The sequence below is a fragment of the Gadus macrocephalus genome, chromosome 21 (assembly GCF_031168955.1).
Source record: "Gadus macrocephalus chromosome 21, ASM3116895v1".
Classification (NCBI taxonomy): Eukaryota; Metazoa; Chordata; class Actinopteri; order Gadiformes; family Gadidae; genus Gadus; species Gadus macrocephalus.
The window spans coordinates 4,231,366-4,253,081 of NC_082402.1; the positions used below are offsets into that span (position 1 = coordinate 4,231,366).

At 44.5% G+C, this 21,716-nt stretch overlaps 1 protein-coding gene and 1 long non-coding RNA gene across 7 annotated transcripts; both read right to left on the reverse strand.

The window, feature by feature from the left end:
- Positions 1 to 3,422: 3,422 nt before the first annotated feature.
- On the reverse strand, positions 3,423 to 15,172 carry papola (poly(A) polymerase alpha). Of its 2 annotated transcripts, none has more exons than XM_060041153.1 (22): positions 14,985 to 15,172; positions 14,189 to 14,359; positions 13,884 to 13,950; positions 13,695 to 13,776; positions 13,449 to 13,558; positions 13,296 to 13,349; positions 13,077 to 13,188; positions 12,662 to 12,751; positions 11,643 to 11,781; positions 11,448 to 11,520; positions 11,077 to 11,197; positions 10,597 to 10,681; positions 8,897 to 8,950; positions 8,526 to 8,645; positions 7,983 to 8,092; positions 7,524 to 7,636; positions 7,191 to 7,342; positions 6,665 to 6,878; positions 6,176 to 6,313; positions 5,867 to 5,920; positions 5,723 to 5,767; positions 3,423 to 5,571 (listed from the first exon to the last, which is right to left on the reverse strand). In XM_060041153.1, exons 1-22 carry the CDS (start codon positions 14,990 to 14,992, stop codon positions 5,479 to 5,481), a joined length of 2,205 nt encoding a protein of 734 aa, XP_059897136.1. In that variant the 5' UTR covers positions 14,993 to 15,172; the 3' UTR covers positions 3,423 to 5,478. The 2 variants fall into 2 exon arrangements, with proteins under 2 accessions (XP_059897136.1, XP_059897135.1); XM_060041152.1 differs by having other exon boundaries at positions 3,423 to 5,574.
- A 1,065-nt stretch (positions 15,173 to 16,237) lies between these two features.
- LOC132450039 (uncharacterized) lies at positions 16,238 to 21,154 on the reverse strand. Of its 5 annotated transcripts, none has more exons than XR_009523771.1 (8): positions 18,793 to 21,154; positions 18,472 to 18,566; positions 17,997 to 18,151; positions 17,784 to 17,864; positions 17,609 to 17,687; positions 17,408 to 17,525; positions 16,997 to 17,117; positions 16,238 to 16,811 (listed from the first exon to the last, which is right to left on the reverse strand). It is a non-coding gene; the product is annotated as an uncharacterized LOC132450039 (long non-coding RNA). The 5 variants fall into 5 exon arrangements; XR_009523770.1 differs by having other exon boundaries at positions 16,239 to 16,811; positions 18,019 to 18,151; positions 18,432 to 18,566; XR_009523773.1 differs by having other exon boundaries at positions 16,239 to 16,811; positions 18,019 to 18,146; positions 18,793 to 21,153.
- Positions 21,155 to 21,716: the final 562 nt, after the last annotated feature.

Genomic DNA, 21,716 nt, shown 5'->3' on the forward strand with positions numbered 1-21,716 from the left:
AATGTGTGAAGGGTAAGTGTGACCAGCAAACAGGGGTCCGTATGGGGAGTGGCAAGCCCCCCTGCTACTGTTCATCTGCTGAAGGTGGTCGCAAACAGAGAGCCCCCTACTGAGAATAAGGGGCCACGACAAGAAATCAACCACCAGACTTTTAGCGGTTGAGGCATCGTTATTTAGTACGTTTACACGCACAGCGCATTAGTCTGATTCAAGGTGAATATATACCTTTTTCATACTGATTGCTGGGTTTACATGGACGCTAATGTAGTGAGAGTCTTCAACGCAGTTCGGATTGTATACGGTTATCCATCGTAGGTCCTCTTGTTTTTATGATAAACCCACGTGTGTTCATTCATATGTGGGGATTCAGAGGTTTCAGGATCAAAATGGGAGAACTTATGTGTCTGACCTTTCGGAATGAATATCATGATTTTAAAAAAATATACAAGGAATTCTAAATAATGAGTCATTTGTTATATTATAATAATACGTTGTACGTTATTTGCTGGATTATTTTATGTATCCATCTCCAGTGGAAACATTTCACAGAACGAGTGGCCCCAGTTGGTTTCGTAAGCTTTTGCGAACCATCACTTTCAACTTATCTCCAGTTTTCTCTGGGTTGGAGAGTGCAAAGGCATGGGATTAATGTTGTGTACAGCGCATATGTATTGTAATAATACCCAGCATAGCTGTGGTGTGAGCTAGGCATTAGAGATTGCCGGTTCGTCTCATTTTTCCTGGTAGATTAAATCACCGCATTTCTTTGGCCAATGTTGTAAATACAACCTAGGCTGAACATTGGATTAATACAGCAGATATAAATCCCATCGTCTTGCCGACTCTTTTGAATTGATGAGTGATGAGTAATGTATCTTATTTTTCCTTGGTATTCAAATCCACATCACATGCTTGTCAAAACACTTCAACAAGAGCCTACTCCACACAAAGGCAAACATAACCTAAAATAGCACCGTGAATAAAATCATTAGCAAAAATAAATCATTTTCAGATTTCCTCTAAATTGAGACACATCTCGAGTTAGGGAGGGGAGGAGGGGAGGAGGGGAGGAGGGGGGGGGGGGGGCTGCCATCTTGCTGTTTGTCCTCCTTAATGGCTTTCTAATTCCTCACCAGCGGGTAGCTAGCCTCAGTGCCAGGCAGACAGAGAGGGTAGTGGCACTGGCCGAAAGCCATCCTGGGCATCGCTTCTTGGCACAGGTGCCCGTCCGCGCAGGCTGTGTTTATGGTGTCTGTAGTAGGGCCTCAATTACACCCTTTAAGTCGCTTTTAAACTGGGTGCATGTCAATAGTTGAAGGCTGCCTCCTTTTTTTTATCCTCTCAAGCAATCGTAAATCATTGCACCTTTAGATTAGTGATTATAAACAAACATTTAAACAAAAGGAGAGAAAACTGCAGTATATACCTTGGCATCAGCATTGCACCAACAGCAAATTAACGCCAAGCACAATTTGAGCTTGTTATTAATTAAGTGCCAACCATTAATTTTACATCCAGGATCCTGCGTACGGATCAAATCCTCTTTTGTGTACTCAATTTATAGGGAAGACTCCTTTTGGCTTAGCCGACTGAATCATTGAACCCACTGAATCTGAACGGATTGATTCCAAATCAAAATACATTAGGATCCCTCCTCATGCATCCTGTTTGAGCCTGCATGCTGTGCTTTCAGAAATACGAAAAACCACCTGCCATCAATAACCACTAAAAGTAATCGGTTGACAGCCCGGACTACGCCAGCTGTTCAGCAATATGTATTTTGATGTACGTAACACACAGACATACACCTTGATGAGCACGATCAGTTCGCCATGACACTTCTCCGCCACACCAAACAGATAATACCTTCATATCTAGTCTTCACACAATGTGGCATTTCCCCCCCTTTTTGAAGGTACAGACGCACTGTTGCAGTGGCTCTGATTTGAAACCATTGAGGCTTAAAAAGGGAGTTCGAGGGGGGGGGGGGGGGACAGGTGTGGGAAACGTAAAAGTCATAGAGGCAGATATTCAAGAGCGAGGGTTCCCCAAAAGTGACTCATAACCAGCCGGAGACACAGGCTGCTGGTGTTAAGCGCTGTGTTCACCTGGGCCCCACCGGAGGCAGGTCACTGCCATCAACGCTGTCCCTGTCATAAGACGGCTTCTCGAGGTTACTCCCCGGCAGGGCTGGTCCATTTGACACTACGGCATGCCTGCACGCCAGGTGTGATAGCTCAAGCGGACATGCTCTCACCGAGGTTAACGTTCAAAAAGACAACGTTTAGATTGTTCCCCTTTTTCTTTTTTTTAATGGTACCGGTCCATTATCAAAGGCTCTCGAGAAACAGGCCAGGAATGACTGTCCCTCATGTCTTGAATTACCACCAGACATCTGTAGACTACAACTCCCAGACCACAAGAGGAGAGGCAGGACCAGGCCTTCCATTAGGCTTGGCACACTGCCGGCTACAACTGTGAGGTTCTTGAGGTAGTTAAGAGGCCCGGATGGAACCGCCACTCATGAGAACTCGTGTCACAAACCCATTGTCTGCCCATCAATATGGAATATAACCACCTCAACAGCAGATGGAGGCCCAGTGGGAGGACAAGGGGGCACGCCCTGGGCCTGTGCCCCACACGGAGAACGTTCTGCTGGGGTAAAAGGGGCGACAACTCTTCGGGGAACCCCTCGTCCTGGATAGGACCCCCCCCCCCCATGGATTCACCTCTGGACCAAGGCCTAATTTTGTCCATGATTAATGACGCAGCGGAAGAGCCATTAACGGTATGTACTTTTGGTGGTGGATTGCGGGTCTGTAGTGTGGGGCTGGAACGATAGCAGCATTGGGTAACAACAGTTGCAGGCCCTCTAATCTGTTTATCAACTCCTCTGTCTAAGAAATTACTTTAAAATCTGGTGTCATAAGTGCATTTGGCAGTGAATATATTGCAGCCTACAGACAAAGCTAGCACAGATATGAAGATAAACCATCCCCTCACCGTATCCAAGAGCCAGAAACGGTTATAAATATGGTCTGGAAAGGATAAAGGTGTCTTGGCTTCTCTGGAAAGGGATCTGTAATGATATTCATAAGGAGACCACCTAGTGAGGGAGCGGGAATGGCTGTTCCTTAGCAACAACATACACACTCTTACAAGCTACGTCTTGGGAAATTTTGACCGGATTGGGATGCAAACAACAAAAAACCTTTAACTAGGCCATGTTATCAGTCTGCTCCCTGAGCTGCCGTACGGGAGTCTCGTCTGACAGAAATCCCCCCAGTTGATAATGCGTATTCCAGCGCTTTCATCTGGCTTTTATATCGCCCCGATTTTGAACAACTCTGCAGCTCAATTGTATGGAAATGTGCAACTTTAAAACAGGGTGAGATGTAAGAAGATGTGGACTATTTTCACAATTTTCTTTGAATATTGTAGACCTTTATTTGTGAAAAAAAAGTACAATACTTCGTCCTTAAGAAAAAGTCGAACGGAAACGCAACATTGTAGGAACAATTGTATGCTTTTTGTTGAAAAATGTCCTAGAATTATGCACCATAGGATGACACTGGTCTGAGATCTGATTCAGGGAACATATTCCACCCGACTAGCATACACACATTTTAGACAGAGCCAAAAATGTTGATACAACAAAAAAAACAAGTGACATTTTTTTTTTTACTTTAATACAGCAAAATAACAAGCATGTGTTGTTTAACCAAACTAAACTCTTAACCTTCTTGATAGTCCTTAATCTTCAATTCTGGTTATGCTAAGCAAGCAAAAGTAAAGAGGAAAAAAATAATCATCAAACCTATGCCACGATACATTTTCGCAATTCAGTTCAGACCATTAATGCCACATTCAAAATAAACCCCATCAAGGCTTAAACTCCACATCTTAAATTCCACACAAAGTAATCTTGTTATCGTTTTTTTTTTTTTTTAATGCTATTGTACAAGACAGAAAACACCAAAAACCTACTGTTACTGTACAACAGATGTACATATTAATGATCCGGAAACTCACGCTCCGAAGCAACCACGAGACGTTTGGCTAATCAGACCCTGCGCCGGGACGCACCCTGATCACTGTCTTCCTGGCGAGGACCATCTGATAGAGCAGGTGCCTCCAATATGCCCTCCTGCCTTGTTGATGTCCTTTATCTCCACGTGTCTTGTCCGCCGCGTGTTCAGAAGCAGGCTAACTGGCGTGCTAGCGTGCCACTACCTTCATCATCAGCATCATCATTATCAAACCATCAAAAAAACGGTTGCGTTTGAATTAAAAGAGCGCTCCAAAAAACTGAAATGAGCGGGAAAGAACTTTAATCGTAAGGATGTTTCCAATGAGCCTCAAGCAACTTCGCATTGGAACGATTATTATTTTTTATTCGCCACATAGGAAACAACATGTGGCGGATTTTTAACCCGACAGTAGATCATTTTAACGCACGTGGTTAGACATCGTGTTGCACACTGCTAGGGTCTGTGCCTTTTGTCCCCTCTGAGGTAAGCAGCATTTTGGTCAGTGGTGTTCTCAAACCTGAGCCAGTTCCATTAATGGTGTGTGTGTATGTGTATGTGTGTGTGTGTGTGTGTTTGCATGTGTGTGTGTGTGTGTGTGTGTGTGTGTGTGTGTGTGTGTGTGTTGATTCTGTGCAGCCCACGTGGTAATAAAAACGCAACTTATTATCTCCCAGATCACAAAAAATGCCTTAAATTATTTCACAAAAGATTATTTTATCTGGATGAATCATTTCCAGAAAGTCCCGTGATAACAAGAGCAGGAAAGGAAATGCTAACATGTTGTGGATGGATAACTTTGCTGAAGAAACCACAACAATAACCAACAGGCCGCTGCTTTGGGTCATTATCTGATATCATAATTAACACAATGAAGGTAATAACAAAAAAACTCAACAGCATCTGGAGAAGGCAAATGTACTCCTCATGCTATGTGACATGAACATAAGGTCTCCCGAACTGCCCCCCCCCCCCCCCCCCCCCCATGCTTGCAGAGTCCGGAGAGATCAACAACAAAGGAAGGGCTGGCTGATTGGGAAGATGTGTCTTTGACTCTCGTATGTACACAACTTTGCGCCGTCACCCTGTGTGCTTGGAGGAGTTCAGAGCGAGTGGATGTGAAACGCATCTCAGGGAGAGTTTATTAAGAGAAACTTTCCTCTGGGCTACGTTGTGTTCTGAGTAGGCTGTCGGGGAGTTCTGCGGAAGTTCTTTATCGCCCCCTTGTGGCGTTGGCCGCATGGAGCAGGCTAAATTAACTTCGGCAGTTTGACTTCAGGCGATTGATATCGCGGGCAGATCGGGTCTTCTGTTTATCCGTTACTCTGTGTGTCCGCGACGAGAACATTAAGGGGACGTTTGACACAGAATAGGGAGCAAAGGTTGTGGCGGTGGTTGTGGTGGGTGGGGAGGTTTAGGTAAGGCGTTCCTTGCCTTGTGAATCGGGAGTCTACCTGCTGAGGCGAAGCTTGATGGAGTTCTTCACCACAGAAATCGGGTTGGTAGGGATCAGTGGCACGTCAGACAGGTCAGCTGTGGACGTCTTCTGACGGGGGAAAGAAAATACGCAGAGTCAGACTAGGCACATAAAAAATATACCGTATTTCACCCAACTAAGTTTCCGCTGTTGCACACCTTTACATGCATGATGTATTGTAACGACATTCCATAATGTGAAAGTAAATGAATATCACCTTAATTGCGTCTCCGTTCTTCAATTCTTCTTTGTGTGTTGTATCCTGTAAAATAAAATAAAACATTCATAGCACACCTCACAATCAGTCTAAAAAAGACACAAACAGTATTCTTGAAAGCGAATTGGCTGCCCAATTCTGTACCTCAGTTTCAACAGCCATGTTCTCATCCTCCTGCCTTTCATCATTAACATGGTCCTAGAAAAAGGAGCGAACATGGTCAGACAATAAGGAAATCCAGCATGAAAGACCTTAAGGATAAGCCAAGAAATGACCCTAAACATACATCAGGTGTATGTGAAAGAGGTATGGCTCAGTTCTAAGTTCTAGAGGCTTGGTTCTAAAGTCTAAACAGTTTGGCGTAGTTCTGAGTTCTAAAGGGTTAGGCTATAGGTTTTGAGTTCCAGAGGGACTGGCTTAGTTCTATGTTCTAAAAGCCAAGTCCCGACTCACCTCCTTCACAGGGAGAGTCTCTGCTGTGGTGTCTTCCAGCTGAGGGGAGGAAGTTCTCTCCGATGTTGGATCACTCTCGCTGCGGTTGAAGACTGCCTCGCTCTCCTCAATGTTCCCAGGGACATCGGTGGCTGAATTCTGCAAGGAAACCCAAAGACCAAAGCAGATCATATGAACGGTTTAACAAAACCAGCTTCCTATCCTCACTAGATCTTTTCAGTTTATATAACGGTTTAAAATTGTATGTGCATGGCACTTGTTTTTATGAACATCCTCAATGTACCGACAGCAATATATTGTTCTTTATCTTTCTTAGGAAAAAGATACTTATCGTGAGTCGTTTTGGATAAAAGCGTCTGCTAAATGTTAATGTCAATGACAATTATGCATCGAATCACAAATGTAAAAAGGGGCTTAGCGACATATGTGAAACACCCGAGACATCAACAACACAGTGTTATTAGAAACCACAAAGGTGAGTGCTCATACCTCGTCCGCTTTCAGCTTCTTCACCGCCGTTTCTGGCAGGGGTGAGCCGGATCTCTTGGCCGCCGGTGGACCCATGGTTGGGGGGGGGGTCTGGCTCGCGGGCACCGGGGTGAGGCAGGGGCGTGGCTGGACCCCGGGCGTCTTCGACCCATCCACTACTGCGACCTCGGCCTTTGGCTGGCCGTCGACATGGAAGACCGTGATGGGCCCAGGACTGAAACAACATAAGGTCGGGAGGGAGAGAAACACATCAACTCATGTTATGACTCAAACTGGTAGAGCAAGGCACTCACAAGCGTGGGATGACATTGCTGAGATTATACGTAATGTAAGACGTTTCATATCAACGTCCAGCAAATGGCTTTTATTAAAAAAAGTTTGGTTTTGTATGTCACATAAAGTTCTATTCCAACCTTCATGTCATCATGTCTGTCTAATTGATAGCAACAGCCTTACTAACAGCACAGAAATAACAGAATAAACAATCAACTAGTGCTTCATCCAACTAAATGGAGAAGTCCCCTACCCGAGGGGACTGGGCGGGGGCCCCAGCGGGGGGCCCTTGAAGGGGGTGGAAGACAGCATGGACGTTGGGGAGGGGACGGACATGCTGTTGTCGCTGTCGATCGACATGTCCAGACTGCTGTCGTTCATCTGACGCAGGCTCTCCGTGGAATGCTGTGGCACAAAGTCAAAAGGAGACGGATGATACCGACGAGTTTACGCGTGTAGTGAACGCGTCTCAATTAGGAAACACATCCGAGGAGCGGCGACGAGTTCAATTGTCCTCGCCGGATGTCATCTTTCATCTTGACACGTTAAGTTGAAGAGATGCAAAAGAGTTCCTTTAATGAGATACCTTTCTGCGCTTCAGGTTGGGGAGCAGCTGGTGGAGCTGCCTCCTCTTCACGTGCATGGCCGATATCTTCATCTCCTGCTCGAACATCTTGCTGCTGATGGCCTGTCGGTACACTGTACGTGAAGAGGAGGAGGGTGACGAACACAAATGGACAGAGACGGGGTAAGGAGACAGATGGAAACAGAATCACAATTTGGGATACGAGTACAATTTGCTAGTTTGTCAGGGAGTTACTTTTATCCGAAGCGACGTACATTAAGTTGAATGTTTTAACTTAAGGCAAGGCAACTTGCTCAAGCATGCCTACAGGTGTACTGCGGACGTCGGGGATCGAACCCGGAACCTTTCAGCCAAGAGTCAAACACTACCAACAATGCTGAAATGACGTGCTCATAAACAAGATTGCTTAACCAGACTGCATTAAATCGTTTTTGGCACAGTTCAATAACTGCTCCTTACCCGTGTCTGTGAAGGACTGAATGTCGAAGGTCAGGTCCACGTTCAGGTTCTCCGACCCCTCCATCTTCTTAAAGACGATGCCGATCACCCACATCGTGCTAAACTCCTCTCTGGAAAGAGATAAGGGAAGAAAACAGTGTGATGGTGTGGCTCCCAAACATTTGTGTACACCAAGACGGTCCATTGTAAAATGATCCACGTACCATCACCAGTATAATGAAACCAAACAAACACGCAGAACATTACACAGTCATTTAGCAGCCGCTTTTATGCAAAGTGACTGATTGATTGTTCTCAAGCTTCACAGAAGTGACAAGTGAAGCTGAAAACAATCAAAGCATGCGATAAACAATCCAAAAAACCACCAAAGATAGGAATCACAACACGAGGTAAGTCGTTTTCAACAAAAGATCGGAAAGAACAAAGTACATAAGTGAGTTGATGAGACGAGATACGCAGGTTTCAGTAGGGGGGATGGAGGGGGGTGTACTAGATTAAGGAAAACATTCAACATTGACAGAGTTCAGTATAGATTATACTCACTTGTCATTGCCTTCCTTTGGGCCGGGAAAGGACTGTGGATTCACATGAGCCAGCGTGATGAACTCGTTCTTCTCTAGGTTTCCGACTAAAATCCGAATCTTGGACTCCACCAATCCAACCCTGGCAGAAAAAATAACCAGAGCAAAGAAAGATTACGAAAAAAAAACCTTTCCCAGGTCAACCTTGCAAAATATACATCCTAAAAAAAAAAATCTTGCTTTAAAGATACAGAACATCCTCACACAGAAAACAGTCTCACCACGAGATACGAGAATATGTAAATAGTTGTCCTCGTTCGCTCTTGTTTCACTCACACCCGGGCTTACGTATGCCCTCATTCATTTAGTGACCGACAGGCAGGCCGTACTCACCATTCCAGGTGCTGCTTCTCTGTCGGCGCGCTTGCTAGCAACACAATATAATGCCTTGGAACATAAGAGACAGAACAATGCCATTACACCCTAGAGAAACAGAGCGCAGATAATGCACACAGGTTCCAGGGGACCCAGATCCCCTCCACACAAACACAGATCAAAGCCCAAACCTGAACCGTCCCATCAACAACTTGGCGTCCATTTATTTTTATGCATGCATTTACGATTAATATTCAAAGTACAAAAATAGCCACAGATACGTGATGGATCCGCGTGTGGAAGGTGGTGTGCTTCGTATTGTTCGGTGACAGGATTTGTATTCCCGTCCAATGGATTTACTCCAGAGTAATACAACTAGTTACCATGGCTGATAGAGGTTTTAGTCTCCCTACTTTGCTGCACACAAGAAGAAAGTAGGTTGCACAACTGCATTATTATGCAGTTTATTTACTTGATCAATATATACTTAAGGTCCCATGCCAGATAAAGACATACTGTGTCAAATATCCAAATTATTGATCAGGGATTACAAGGATGGATATCCATCAAGCCAAGTAAAAAATAAAAGAAAAAAATATATAGAGCCCAGAACAGACAACATATTTATTAAAATAACACAGTACAACAAATCCAAGGTTCTGACAATCCAGGCTTCTTTTCAAAGTTAAAACCATGTAACTTGGAAACATTGCTTGGATCAGACTATCCTCATTCCTGGTGCCATGTCCCCTTCCTCTGCCAGGACTCGGGCCAGGGAAGGAGCTACCGTAGCTGGCCACAGCTCTGGGGTAGACTCTGCCAGAGTTTGCTTAAGGCATCAAGGCAAACATCCTCCAAGGCCATGGGCTCCCACCGTTCAATGTAGAGTTTCAACTTAAAACAAATTTTGGGCTGAGCTAAAGTAATGCAAACTCCTTGGTAGTTAAGTATATAAATAAAGGAAAATAAAAAAATACTAGTGTCCATCTTTTTTTTTTTACAAAACAGTAGACATTAGGAAAGGATGTATTTGTGGAACTATGAATTAACATTAAGACTTCCAAGGTTTAAAACATGCAAAATCCATCCATGGAGGTGTCAATTGCTGTGGAATGCGTTAAGGTTAGGATCCCCAAGTAAATTGCGACATAATCACTTTAACTTGAAAATGTATGGATACAGTAAGGAGAGGAGAACGACTATTAAAAATCAGACTAATAAGAAATACATGGTGCAAATTGTGAACTAGGTCATTTTATTTTTATTTCGGAATACAATATGATAAAGGCACAGGGGGAATGAAGAAAGCAGGACTTTAAATATTTGAAAGGAATGCTTACAACCAAGTACCTACCTTTTATTATTTTAAAATACAAAACATCAAATATATAAAGTGCTTACAGTTAAGGTGTTTGTATGATAATGGAATGGAGGCAATGCTTGAAGTTAACATTGTATGATCCTTTGAGATTCTCAGAAGGCTCTTAGGCAGGGAAGCTTTGAAGCCTTATCAGAGAGACTACGGTGTTTATTCAAAACCTCCAATAGAATAAGTTAAAAACAAATAAAACAGTGCAAAAGACTAAATATGTTTATATATTAATAAATATACACTAGACAATGGTGTGCGTTTGTGCGTGTGAGGGGAATGAGCATCTTCATTGAAATATCTTAATCTCACCATGTGTGTCCGACAGGATAAGCAGCTTAATACATACTTGTATTTCTGAAAGAAGTTTGGTGCTTCAAATAGTTTCGACCACTCTGCTTTATTCTGCAAAATTTCGTCCGTGATGGCGAGGCCTGTTGGGCGGGGGTAGGGGAGGGGAGGGAAGGAAGAGCATGTTCAAACAGGAGTCGACACACCACAAACCCTGTTCACATGAGATGTACGACATGAGCCGCTGCGATAAGAACTAATCATTACCAGTCGGTCCACAACAGGGATGTGTTCAACCAAACCATTACAGTATATTAGTTTCCTCATATTTTTTTAAAAGCAGGAAGTTAGAGCTTTGACATTTGTATATATATCAATACAAATGTATTGATATTTAGATATATTTTTAGATTTGAATAGAGGCCGGTCCACAGTAAGAGAACATATCAACGTTGCTACAGATTTGGTCATCCTTTCCTCTGAAGGGTTAGAGGGCCAAGGGCGCCCCTTAGTGGTAAAGGGGAGAAGGACCACCGACCCTGTTTGAACTCTTCCACCATAACGGCTCGGGTCGAGGCGGACACGTTGTATGTGGAGTTCTGCTGCGGGTACGCGGGGGTGATGATGGGCATCAGGTGGTACCGGTCACTGGGAGTCACCTGGGGAGGGGGACGGACACACACACACACACACACACACAGGTTAGGTTTCATTAGGTTAGGTTTGACATGCATTAGCAGAAGGAATTGTACCTTGTCACGGAGAAGGAGGACTAACTAAGCTGTAAAGGTGAACAGGTGTACTTCATAGCGTACCACACAGATTTCAAAAAGCGACGCTCAAAGAGGCTCTATTTACGCATGTCGTCAATCTATACATTGTAAATTATTATTATTTTAGTTCAGTTACCCTTGGGTCCCACACTGGAAGGTTGAGGTTGCAGTCTTCCGGCTGCTTTAGCAGAACTGGGTTGGGCCATTCCCTGGGAACAGGAATACATAACGAGCAAATTAATAAATACCCCCCGCCCCCCCCCAAAACAAAAAATATGCATCCCCATAGACTTTCTATCGTTGGTGACCACTGAGAAGTGCAGCCACTCACCACTTGGAGAAGACGAGGAAGAACTTGTGGACCAGGGTGGAGGCTGCCGCGTTGGGGTACAACTGGCACGTTCGGGCCACCAGCATGGCCCAGGAAACACCACCCAAAAAGCCCAGGATGTTGGAGTAGATGTTGCGGCCTGTAATAAGCAGATACAGATTCAGAATGCGGTTAGTGCTTCTGGCCTTATGGTCTTCTTGTTTGAGTGGGAACAGATTTGGGGAGGAAGAACAAAAGAGCGACTTGGGAATTTTAAAATACACATTTAGGAGGTGATGGCGTATAGTCAACGTAATGACATATCTGGAAAAGCCCCAACAAAGGGAGGGTCTTTAACGCCTCAACGAACGCAAGACAATGATAGTAATGCCAAAGCATTCTGCTCTACAGCAATGGCTAAATAACCCAACACACAAAGTGATTGGCCCCTGGTTTTCACAGAGCGAATGCCAAGCAAAACAAAGTCACCATGGCAACAGGCTATTGTTTCCCCTGGCGTAAAAAAGAATGCAACGAAACACGCGCACCGACTAATCCTGTTTTGAACTAAAGTGAACACAGGTCAATGGCGTCTGTGTTTACATGATGTTCACTGAACTGTAAAAGAACAAGGAAGCAATCATCTCTACACCTATCCAGTCTGTAAAGCGACCACAGTTGTAGAGCTAGTGAAATGCTTTAAACCAAGAGTGACCATGGCTTACATTTTTCAAATCATGGTCGTTAGTTGGTATGAACAAATACTGACGTTGAAAATGGCTTGAATTGACGGTAAATGTAGCCATCACAATAATCACAAACAAATACCACACATATCACTATTTTCCTCCACATTACTTAAATTATAAACTGTGATAGGATGCATATTGGGACTGCAGGGTATCCAGTATAAATAAAAATTAAATAAATAGAACCATGGTCTTTAAAACCACAACCAATAAATCCACCAGAACTACCACCAACCAACGCAGCTCCCCTTTTTGAGCAAGCTAGCAATGCAACTAACACACTGGACTCACGTTTTGCCCAGAGCTTGATGGTTCTCAACGTCAGCCTGAAGTTGCCGATGTTGGGCACGAGGTGGAGAATCTCATCCGTCACCCGACAGCCTTTTAAGGGAACAGGAGAGAAAACAAATCCATCTTATTGCCGTGGCCATTCTCCAACGACTTCGGCGATAGAAACAGAAGGGGACTTTAGAGTCGCCATGATGTGCCGTGCGTGAAGTGTGCAGACGGTCAACGCACGTGTTCTGTAGTACACTGCTTGTTCTGCAGTACACTGCTAAACGCGCTTTAGAATTTCAGAGGTGAGCGGCACGTGACGAATCACCATATGGAACGGGGGCGGCCGAGAGTACCTGGTTCACTCTGCCTTGTTCGGTTCAGGCGCACCTAAAACGTTCAACTTTTGTTTTTACTATGCTGCCCTCACCGTTCAGACTCCTGATACAGCGGATGTCCAGGTTCTTCAGCAGCCCGTCGTCTCGCAGGTCAAGGTTCTCTGGTATAGTTTGCAGCGCTAACCTCGCAAACAGTATGTCAATCTACAATCGTCAAGACACATAAACAAACACAATGATTACTCCGATCCTGACCCAACCAGGGGAGATCACTGCGCAAGGAAGGCAGAGAAAGACGCTTTAAAAAGTACCTCAATTCCGTCAAACGCTAGCTTGATGACCGGGACGAAAGCCTCCTCAACGGCCTGCGCAGAAGGGGGAAGAGTGGCAGCGTGAGTCAACAGGCCTAGATGGTTCGAAACCTTCTGTTCTCATTGCAGTTAAAGATAGTTTATATAACTAACCCGCAGGTCTTTGACCTCCTCCTGCTCCTTGAGCTTCTCATAAAAAGAGGAGAAGAAGTCTGTTCTCTCCACATGCCGGGGGGCCACGCAGAGAGCATCTATGTCGGCCCCTGTCAGAAGGAGGGAGATCCACATGGGTGTAAGGAAGTGGCCGACATCATTCCTAAAATACTTTTACTTAATATATAAACCGGCGGTGTCGAGTTTGACCAAAAACGTTTTTGAGTGAGGATTAAATGCGGGTACCTTTGGTGTGCACGCCTAAGCGATAGGATCCGAATGTGAAGATCTTGCCTCCAACTGTATCTATTAATGATGCGGGGAGGTTCTGCAAACAAAAATAAATAAAACATTGCATTACTTGCTTAGTATGCATACCCAAACACACATCACGTAGACACACACACACATCATGTACACACAAAAGCACCGTACCTTTATATCACTTATCTCTTTGATCCACTCCTTCACCAGTGTATTCAATTTCCCCAACACCAGTATTCTGTTGGACAAAAAAAAGGTTAAATTAACATGTCAATGTACAAACAACATACCCTCGAGTATTAACAATTTTATTTTATGAAATCAAAGAATTTGCTTTAACACAACCCTCCCTGCCCCCCCTCCAAAAAAAGGCCTACACCTACTTTTAAATTCCATGCATTTAAAAAATAGCCTTATTGTAAAATACCTATTATTAAGGGAAATTGACATTTCCAGCAGGCAGCCGGTGCAAATACCTGCGCTGAAGTTCCAACTCTTCCTCAAACACCCCGTATGGTTTTAAGGTCTCAGTCAGCTTTTGGGTGAGGGCCAAGTCAGCCTCCTTGGGCAGGGCCAAGCTAATGGGAGACGTGATCCCATAATGCTTGGGGGTCTGCTGGAAGGCTGGAGCCTGGTTGCTGATAGGACTGAGAGTGAGACAAGAGACAGAGAAAGACGTGTTAGATAGATAGTCTCTAAAAAAAGGAAGGTTCCGGGGGAACATATTTATTGTGCAGAGTGCAGTGAACGCATGGTGTTTAAAACGGGGCGGGGTGTAGTAGTATGAGTAATTCATGACCCCCGGCGTCTGTGTTGATGCATTACGTGTGATGACAAACAAAGTGATGCTTATAGACAACGCAGCCCGGACCGCAACAGCCAAGGCACTTCGTATTACATCCAGAAGAGTTCCGAAACCTTATTGCACCGTATTCAACCGTATAAAACATTAACGTTAAGATAAAAAAAACTGCATTCTGCAAAAAGGTCTACATTAGCCAAAAATGTCAATAGCAACTCCACCATTGAAAGTATCGGTGTCTTTTTACTGCTTGGATAACATTAACACATTGCGGGGCGCATTGAGACCCAGTTATGCGGCACTGATTTCCCCCCAGACTCAACTTAAATGCGGGTTCAACGACCCTCAAAACATGCTATCGCTCACTAGCTCAGGCTCGGTGTGTATGGACACACACAAGGCCCTGTACCATGTCTGCTATACGTTCAATCATAGAAACTATTCAAAGAAGGGAAAAAAAAGGCACTTACAAAGGCATGGCGGTAAAAAAAAAAATCAACCGTTCCAACTATTTATTGTCATTCTCGTGTCGTTATTTCTCATGGGCCGAACAAGTGGTTCTCTTTATTACATTCAGCATGGGAATTTGGACCTTTTGTTTTCCGCTAAACATGGCGCGCGGGCAGCCGCGTCTCTCGCTGCCTCACGTAGTCGCGTCACGTGACCGCCCACGTGGGCTATAATGTCTCGCTGCGGCTTGTAGGACATGGACATCCAACGTCCAAGTACTGTCACGTGATTCCACTTGCCACCCCCACTGACGTCACAGGCTAATGACTGAAACAACCTAATTGTGATTGGAAAAACATGCATTTGTGAAATGAGTTTTTGATGGGTCCACTCCTTAAGCCAGGGGTGTTTCTAGGTTTCATAAACATCCTTGGCTTAGCCCAGACGGAAAAGGAAAATTCCAAAATGATTTCTATGCTTTATTTTGCATGAAAAAAAATTCATAATGCTTCACCTAAATAAACAAAATGCGCAGTTTATTATAGCTTAAAATAGCTACCTGACTGCTGTGCTGCTTATCCCAAAATGTCTAAAGTTCCATTCAAGTTATTTCAGAGTAAAATTAATACAAGTGAGACAGACTTTACACACACATCTGACTGGGGATAGGATAGGTTAATTCACTTGAGGTGGTAAAAAGGTTATGTTTTTAAACTGTTTATTCTCTTGCCAGAAGGACTATCTAGACTAGGCTAGTACTTGGAGGTCAAGTCTATTTTCGAAAAAATGTAGGGGGATATATGAGTGGCCCCACGTCGAATGGTATGACCCAAGATACGTCAGACAAAAAGCGCGCATATTCGACGGTACCGCCTTGTCATTGGTTTACCCAGGTGCCATTGCAACACCATTGCTACCTCTCATTGCCTGAATCTTTGAGAACGTTGTAGACTCAATCAATATAAGTCGCGGGGAGACGAAGCTCTGTTCGTTTGTATATTTTATTTACGTGACCATATTTTTGGTTTATGTTTAAAAAAAAAGAATCAAAGAACCAGTTCTTGTTTTGGGGAACCAGTTCTTGTCGTTCACGTTCGGGATTCGTTCGTTGTCGCGACCGACACATCCCTAATGAACAGGCTTGAATTTAGTAGTAATATGGAAGTTTCATATTTTTACAAAATGGATTATGTGAACATTGCAGAATAACAATTAAATGTATTGCAGGAGTTTAGCTTGACATTAACCAAGTTGAAGGACAATTAAATGAACCGCAACAAACATGTAGAAGTCAATGTGGGATTTTAATACATAAACAAAAACACTTGACAGAAGTTTAATACAATTTTGTAAAGGAAAGCAGAGGAAAATATTTTCCCAAATGAATCTTTTCAAAATGTCACCACCATTCCGAAAGCAAGTGAAGAGGTTTGCGTAAAAGCAGTCCTCCCTGACCAGATCTGTCCCTGACTCTAAACCCTGACTCTCAACCCTAACGCTAAACCCTCTGAGGGCAGGAAGACACGCCTTTAGTGTCAAGGTTTGAACCACAGAGAAGGAAGGAAAGAGGAAGCAGTAGAGAGTAGTGAAGTAGTGAGGTTAGTGACAGACGTGAGGGAAAGGCGTGTGGAAGCACACAGTTACATGTGGGGTCAAGAAGATCACTCCCACTGGAGGTCATTGATCCATCAGCCTCAGACTGCTGAGCTCAGCAGGTCTTCTGGAGGACGAGGCTCAGATGAACTGAGGAGACGGGATTAGCAGGATGTCAGGATCAGGGCGGGTTTAGCGCAGGTGTGTCTACCCCCCGACCAAACAGGATCAGGTGAGGTTCAGCTCTGGTGTGTCTGCCCGGACCAAACAAGGACAATGATTAGGTTCAATATTCAAAATATGCAACATTATCTGAACCAAAGATAAGTCATTAAGGAGCAGGCAGGCTTTAGGGCGCCTTGCTCAAGGACGCATCACTGTATTCTGAGGACTTGAACCCGGCGCCATTGGTTTGAGGGTTGAACCCCCTACCCCCTACCTAGTCCATTATGTCCAGATAATGCACATTTATGAGGAATCCTTGATGGTAGAGTCCTGGTGGTCCTCAGGATTTGCCTTCCAGATGTATGGCTTCTCCATCAGTCCTCCAGATTCCTGGTCTGGTTAAACGTAATTTGTCTCTTAATGTAAGGTAACAAACACAGGAGTAGTTGGGCTCTAATATCAGGTAACAAACACAGGGGTAGTTGGGCTCTAATATCAGGTAACAAACACAATAGTAGTTTGTCTCTAATGTAAGGTCACAAACACAGGAGGCTCTAATGGCGCGTAACAAAGTAGCAGCTGTAGTTTGTCTGGTAAACAACCACAATAGTATGCCTTAACTTGTACTGGACAAACTAATCCTGCTTTACAACAAGTCCACTCTGTTTATTTTAGGCAAACTTACGAGGATCCTGGTTGGTGGAGTGTTCCGTGTTCCGTCCTCCAGAGTCTTGGCTCCTCCATCAGCTCTCCTCAGCCAGAGTCCTGGTCTGGAACAAACAGTGCGAGTCTGGCCCTAAAGTCTGGTAACAAACATCTAGTTTGTCTTATTTTTAAGCCCTTATTTTTTCTTATTTTTAAGTTTGTTTGGTTAATAGAAACTTACAATCCTTGTTGGTAGAGTGATGGTCATCCTCCAGATTCACGGCTCCCCTACCAGCTCGCCTCCGCTCCAGAAACACGTTCTAGTAAGAAAACACAGCGGTAGTTGATTAACACATGTCAAAGTAACAGCTGTATTTTGCCCTTTAAGTCAACCATGTAAGTAAATACAAACTTACGAGGAATCCTTGTTGGTCGATTCCTAGTCGTCCTCCCGCATCTCAGCTCCTCCAGCAGCTCTCCTCAGACAGAGTCCTGGTCTGGAACAAACAGCGGAAGTCTTGCTTCAACAAGTGGTAAAACAGATGTAGTCGTCTGGTATATATGGTACAAACGCCGGTAGTTTGTGGTAGCAGTATTCTACGAGAAGTGGCAGAGTGTGTGACGATCACTTCAGAGTCAAGCTCCATCTACCCCACGACAGACGTCATTCACCAGGCAGGCCCTCCACCAGCTCCTCCACCAGCCCAGGGCCTTCAGCACGGCTCCTCCATCAGCTCCTTCATCACGGCTCCTCCATCAGCTCCTTCAGCCATGGATTCCTGGTCTGGTTTCAAACACAGTTGGTCTCAGTAGTAAATCACCTGGGAACGCAACACACCCCACCTCCTGCATCTGAGGTTCACTTGTAAAATGGAAGACAAATTTAAACACTTAAATTAGACAACGTCTGCAGATTGTCGCGTTCAGCAATTCATCCACTACGGTCGTAGCAGCACTAGTAACATTAATGGCTCATATGACTCTTGCATTACCCCCGTATGAATTAACTCACAGCTTGGAACAGATTTAAAGTCATAAAATTATCAAAACCAGACCTAAACTACCGTGGATTTTAGTGTTTCAGATGAGCTTGGTGATGGTTACCCTCTGGTCCGGTGCTGCAGGCCCCTGGTCTCCAGCCTCAGTCTCCGGTCCAGACCTGGCACCACAAGCCTCCGGTCCCCAGCCTCGCCTTTCAGCTACTGCAGCAGGTTTATATCAGCATTTGCCCAACAATAAACTTAATTGACTCATCCGAAACCAAGTTACACAATTAATTTAACTCAAGGCCAGAAAAGACTTGAGACCAGATATGAGCATCCCGTTTTTGGGAATGAAGACAGAGCAGTACACAAGTTTAAAGAAGTGGTTCAGGCCATGCATTGAAACTGACCTGAGAAGACTCTACTCATACAGAGCACTGACCTGTTCTGGAGGACTTCTGACAGGAGGTGGAGGTCTGGCTCTGGGTGAGGAGGTGGAGGTCTTGCTCTGGGTGAGGAGGCAGACACCTTGGGACCAACTACATGTTACCTTTTTAACCATGTACAGTTCTAGAGTATCTTCTACTGTAACATGTGGGAATGACGGCCATTATTTTAGCTTTTATATTATCCAGTTGGTAACTCGGCACCAAAGTCGTTGTTTAACGTCATTCCATTGGGTAGGGTTTAACTTCTGTGGCAATTAATGACAGCAGATATTTAGAACGTACAATAGCTGAAGTAACAAAGAACACTAAGCAGTATCGATATTAAATCAAATATACTCAGCCATATTCAGGTGCCGGGTTCCGTTGAAGAAATGTCAAATTATCTTCCACCTTGAAATGATTTTCAGCCTTCACCGATGGTCAGAAATGGGCCCGCAAGTAGAACGCTGTTTTGTACGCAGTGAGAGTCCCGCAACGTCATCGTGGTTTAAAGTACGGCGCAACCATCGGAAATTATCAAAATATTGTACGACGTACGTGTCAGTATGTATTTAATATCAAACTTGAGTTGTTTAAGATAGGGGCAACAATTCCCAATGGAAACCGACTGAAAAATTGTTTCCGTTGGCAACGGCTCGAGGTTACGCAAATACAATCCAGAACGTTCCGCCAGATTCCCTCAGGGGACTCCCGTCCAACTAACTGCCTGGTGGTTTCTTATGGTTGTCAAGACTACAACGTTCTAAGCTAACCATTGGGACTAAATCAAGTGACCGCACTCAGAACCTTCCACGGCGGGAAGCACAAACCGTCCGACCGGAATCCGAACATTCCGGCCGGAACCAACCAAAGAAAAAACAGAACCAGCGCCTCACCTTGAGCTGAACGAAGGAAGATCCTGAAGTCCAGCGATGTTCTTCATTAAAATACAGCCAACAGACTTACCTTGAGGTGATCAGTTTGTTGCTGTTGGTCATTACTACTATTCAGTGTATCTTTACATTATTATGCACCCAGTGTGTACAAGTTATATCACTCAAAACCGTACGAAGAACCAAACTACCATGTACGTCCCACAACAACTTTAAACCTAAAATCATTCAATACAAAACTGTCTACATTTTACAATTATCTAGATTATTCAGGGTACAAACCATACAGAGCAAATCTAAACATTGACCTCACAGAGAGCCGACCATAGCCCTGCAATGTCACCCTGACCACCAACAGCAAATCATGCCAGCCAGCCAACACATGTAAAGCTCCAGTGAGAAGTGGGCATCTGAGTGAAAGGACTGCCCATAATAAAAAGAAGCCCAATTCCTGAACTATCCAACCATCTTCATGGTTTAAAGCTTTACAGTCTAATCACCTTAGTCTGCTCCCTCGTTACTTATAAAACTCTACATCTCCATCAATAGAGTGTTGCATCCTACTCATGGGGGTGTGGTCTGAGTGAGCAGAGATGCATGTTGGGATACAGTGCTGTCTGAAGTCTTCAGTTCCATAGACACGCCCCTCAGGAGAGACCAAGTGTTTGAGAATCTGTCGTGACATCAGTTACATGAGCTGGAATATCCTTCAAGATGGCGCCAGGATTCTCAGAGGAGAAAGGCCAAGAGGAAGATGTGTGGGTTCTTCCTCTCAGCCAGTGGAACACAACAACGGTCTTCATCAGAGTACCATGGAACACTTTGAAACATTCTCCTCTTTACATCTTGAAGCCCCAGTGAAGGTTTCCTTACCTCCTCAGCTGAAGAGCACAACTTCAGCTCGAAGAGCGCACTAGCTGGAGTTCCCGGATTGGTTCTGATTTAAGGGAACCAATCGTTCAGCTAGTCCTGTCCGAAACAAATACAGTTCAGCCTGAGAAGACGTGCAACTGAGAGCAAGACAAGATCTACAGGGCTCTCCATCAATCCAGCCAGGTAGGAAGAGCCGTCTCATTACAGGTCTGAAGGTCATCTTGAATATCCATTTAGGTCCCTTTCCAACATCACTCTCCTTGTGGAATTCCTTTTGGTGTCCATCCTCCATTGATCCTGATTGGTGTAGTCCTAGTTTGAAGTCACTGATCTGAACACGCCGCTTGCATCCTTTTACACTCAAGTTGGATACTCTCCTTCCTGCCCAGTGTGTTGGATCTCACTCCGGAGCGTCGCTCAGGGCTCTTCATGTCTACTGGAGGCCTTTAAGTAAGCGTGGGCCGTCCATCAGGTATGATTTAGTTGACCATTCCAATATCCCAAGCCAATCACACAGACCCCCGTATGAACATTATCACTGTCAAAGCAGGACGGACGGACGGACGGACGGACGGACGGACGGGCACACACACACACACACACACACACACACACACACACACACACACACACACCAGGTGTGAGTGGGACACACACACACTAGGGCTGCACAATATATCGAATTTTTATCGCAATGACGATATTGGCGTCCCACGATGACACGTAGTGTTCCTGCGATATTTTCGCGATATATCTTTTTTATTTACATTTATTTATTTTTATTTAGATTTAAATAATGCGTCCGCAAAAAAAAGAAAACGAAAAAAGAAACGAGCCCAGCCCATGCAGTAAACGCTCTACCTCCGCTGCAAAGCAAACCAAGCGCTCCCTGTACACCTGTCTGCGACTGCGGCATGTCAAACCCAAACACCACTGAGCCATAAAAGGCCAAACAATCATGCAGGGTAAAAACCTCATGCCAAATAACATTCCATCATCCCCACCCCCAGCTCTCACGCCAGGGCACCCATAACAGAACAACCAATGTCTCCAGAGACGTAAATTATGTACAACATTCTTCAGTGGCGTCCCACATTGATGATGGATTATGCTTGGCGTCTCCAAAATGTGTCCCAGGTTGATTCAACATCTCTGAAGTCATGTCTTTGTAG

What these genes read in the sequence shown, in the direction of transcription:
- papola (XM_060041152.1), bottom strand. An exon ending in CTGTATCAGGAGTCTGAACG is followed by an intron (nt 12,752 to 13,076) that starts GTGAGGGCAGCA and finishes TTCCCTTAAAAG; the next exon opens with GCTGTCGGGTGACGGATGAG. An exon ending in GGTGGAAGAGTTCAAACAGG is followed by an intron (nt 10,682 to 11,076) that starts GTCGGTGGTCCT and finishes CCCGCCCAACAG; the next exon opens with GCCTCGCCATCACGGACGAA.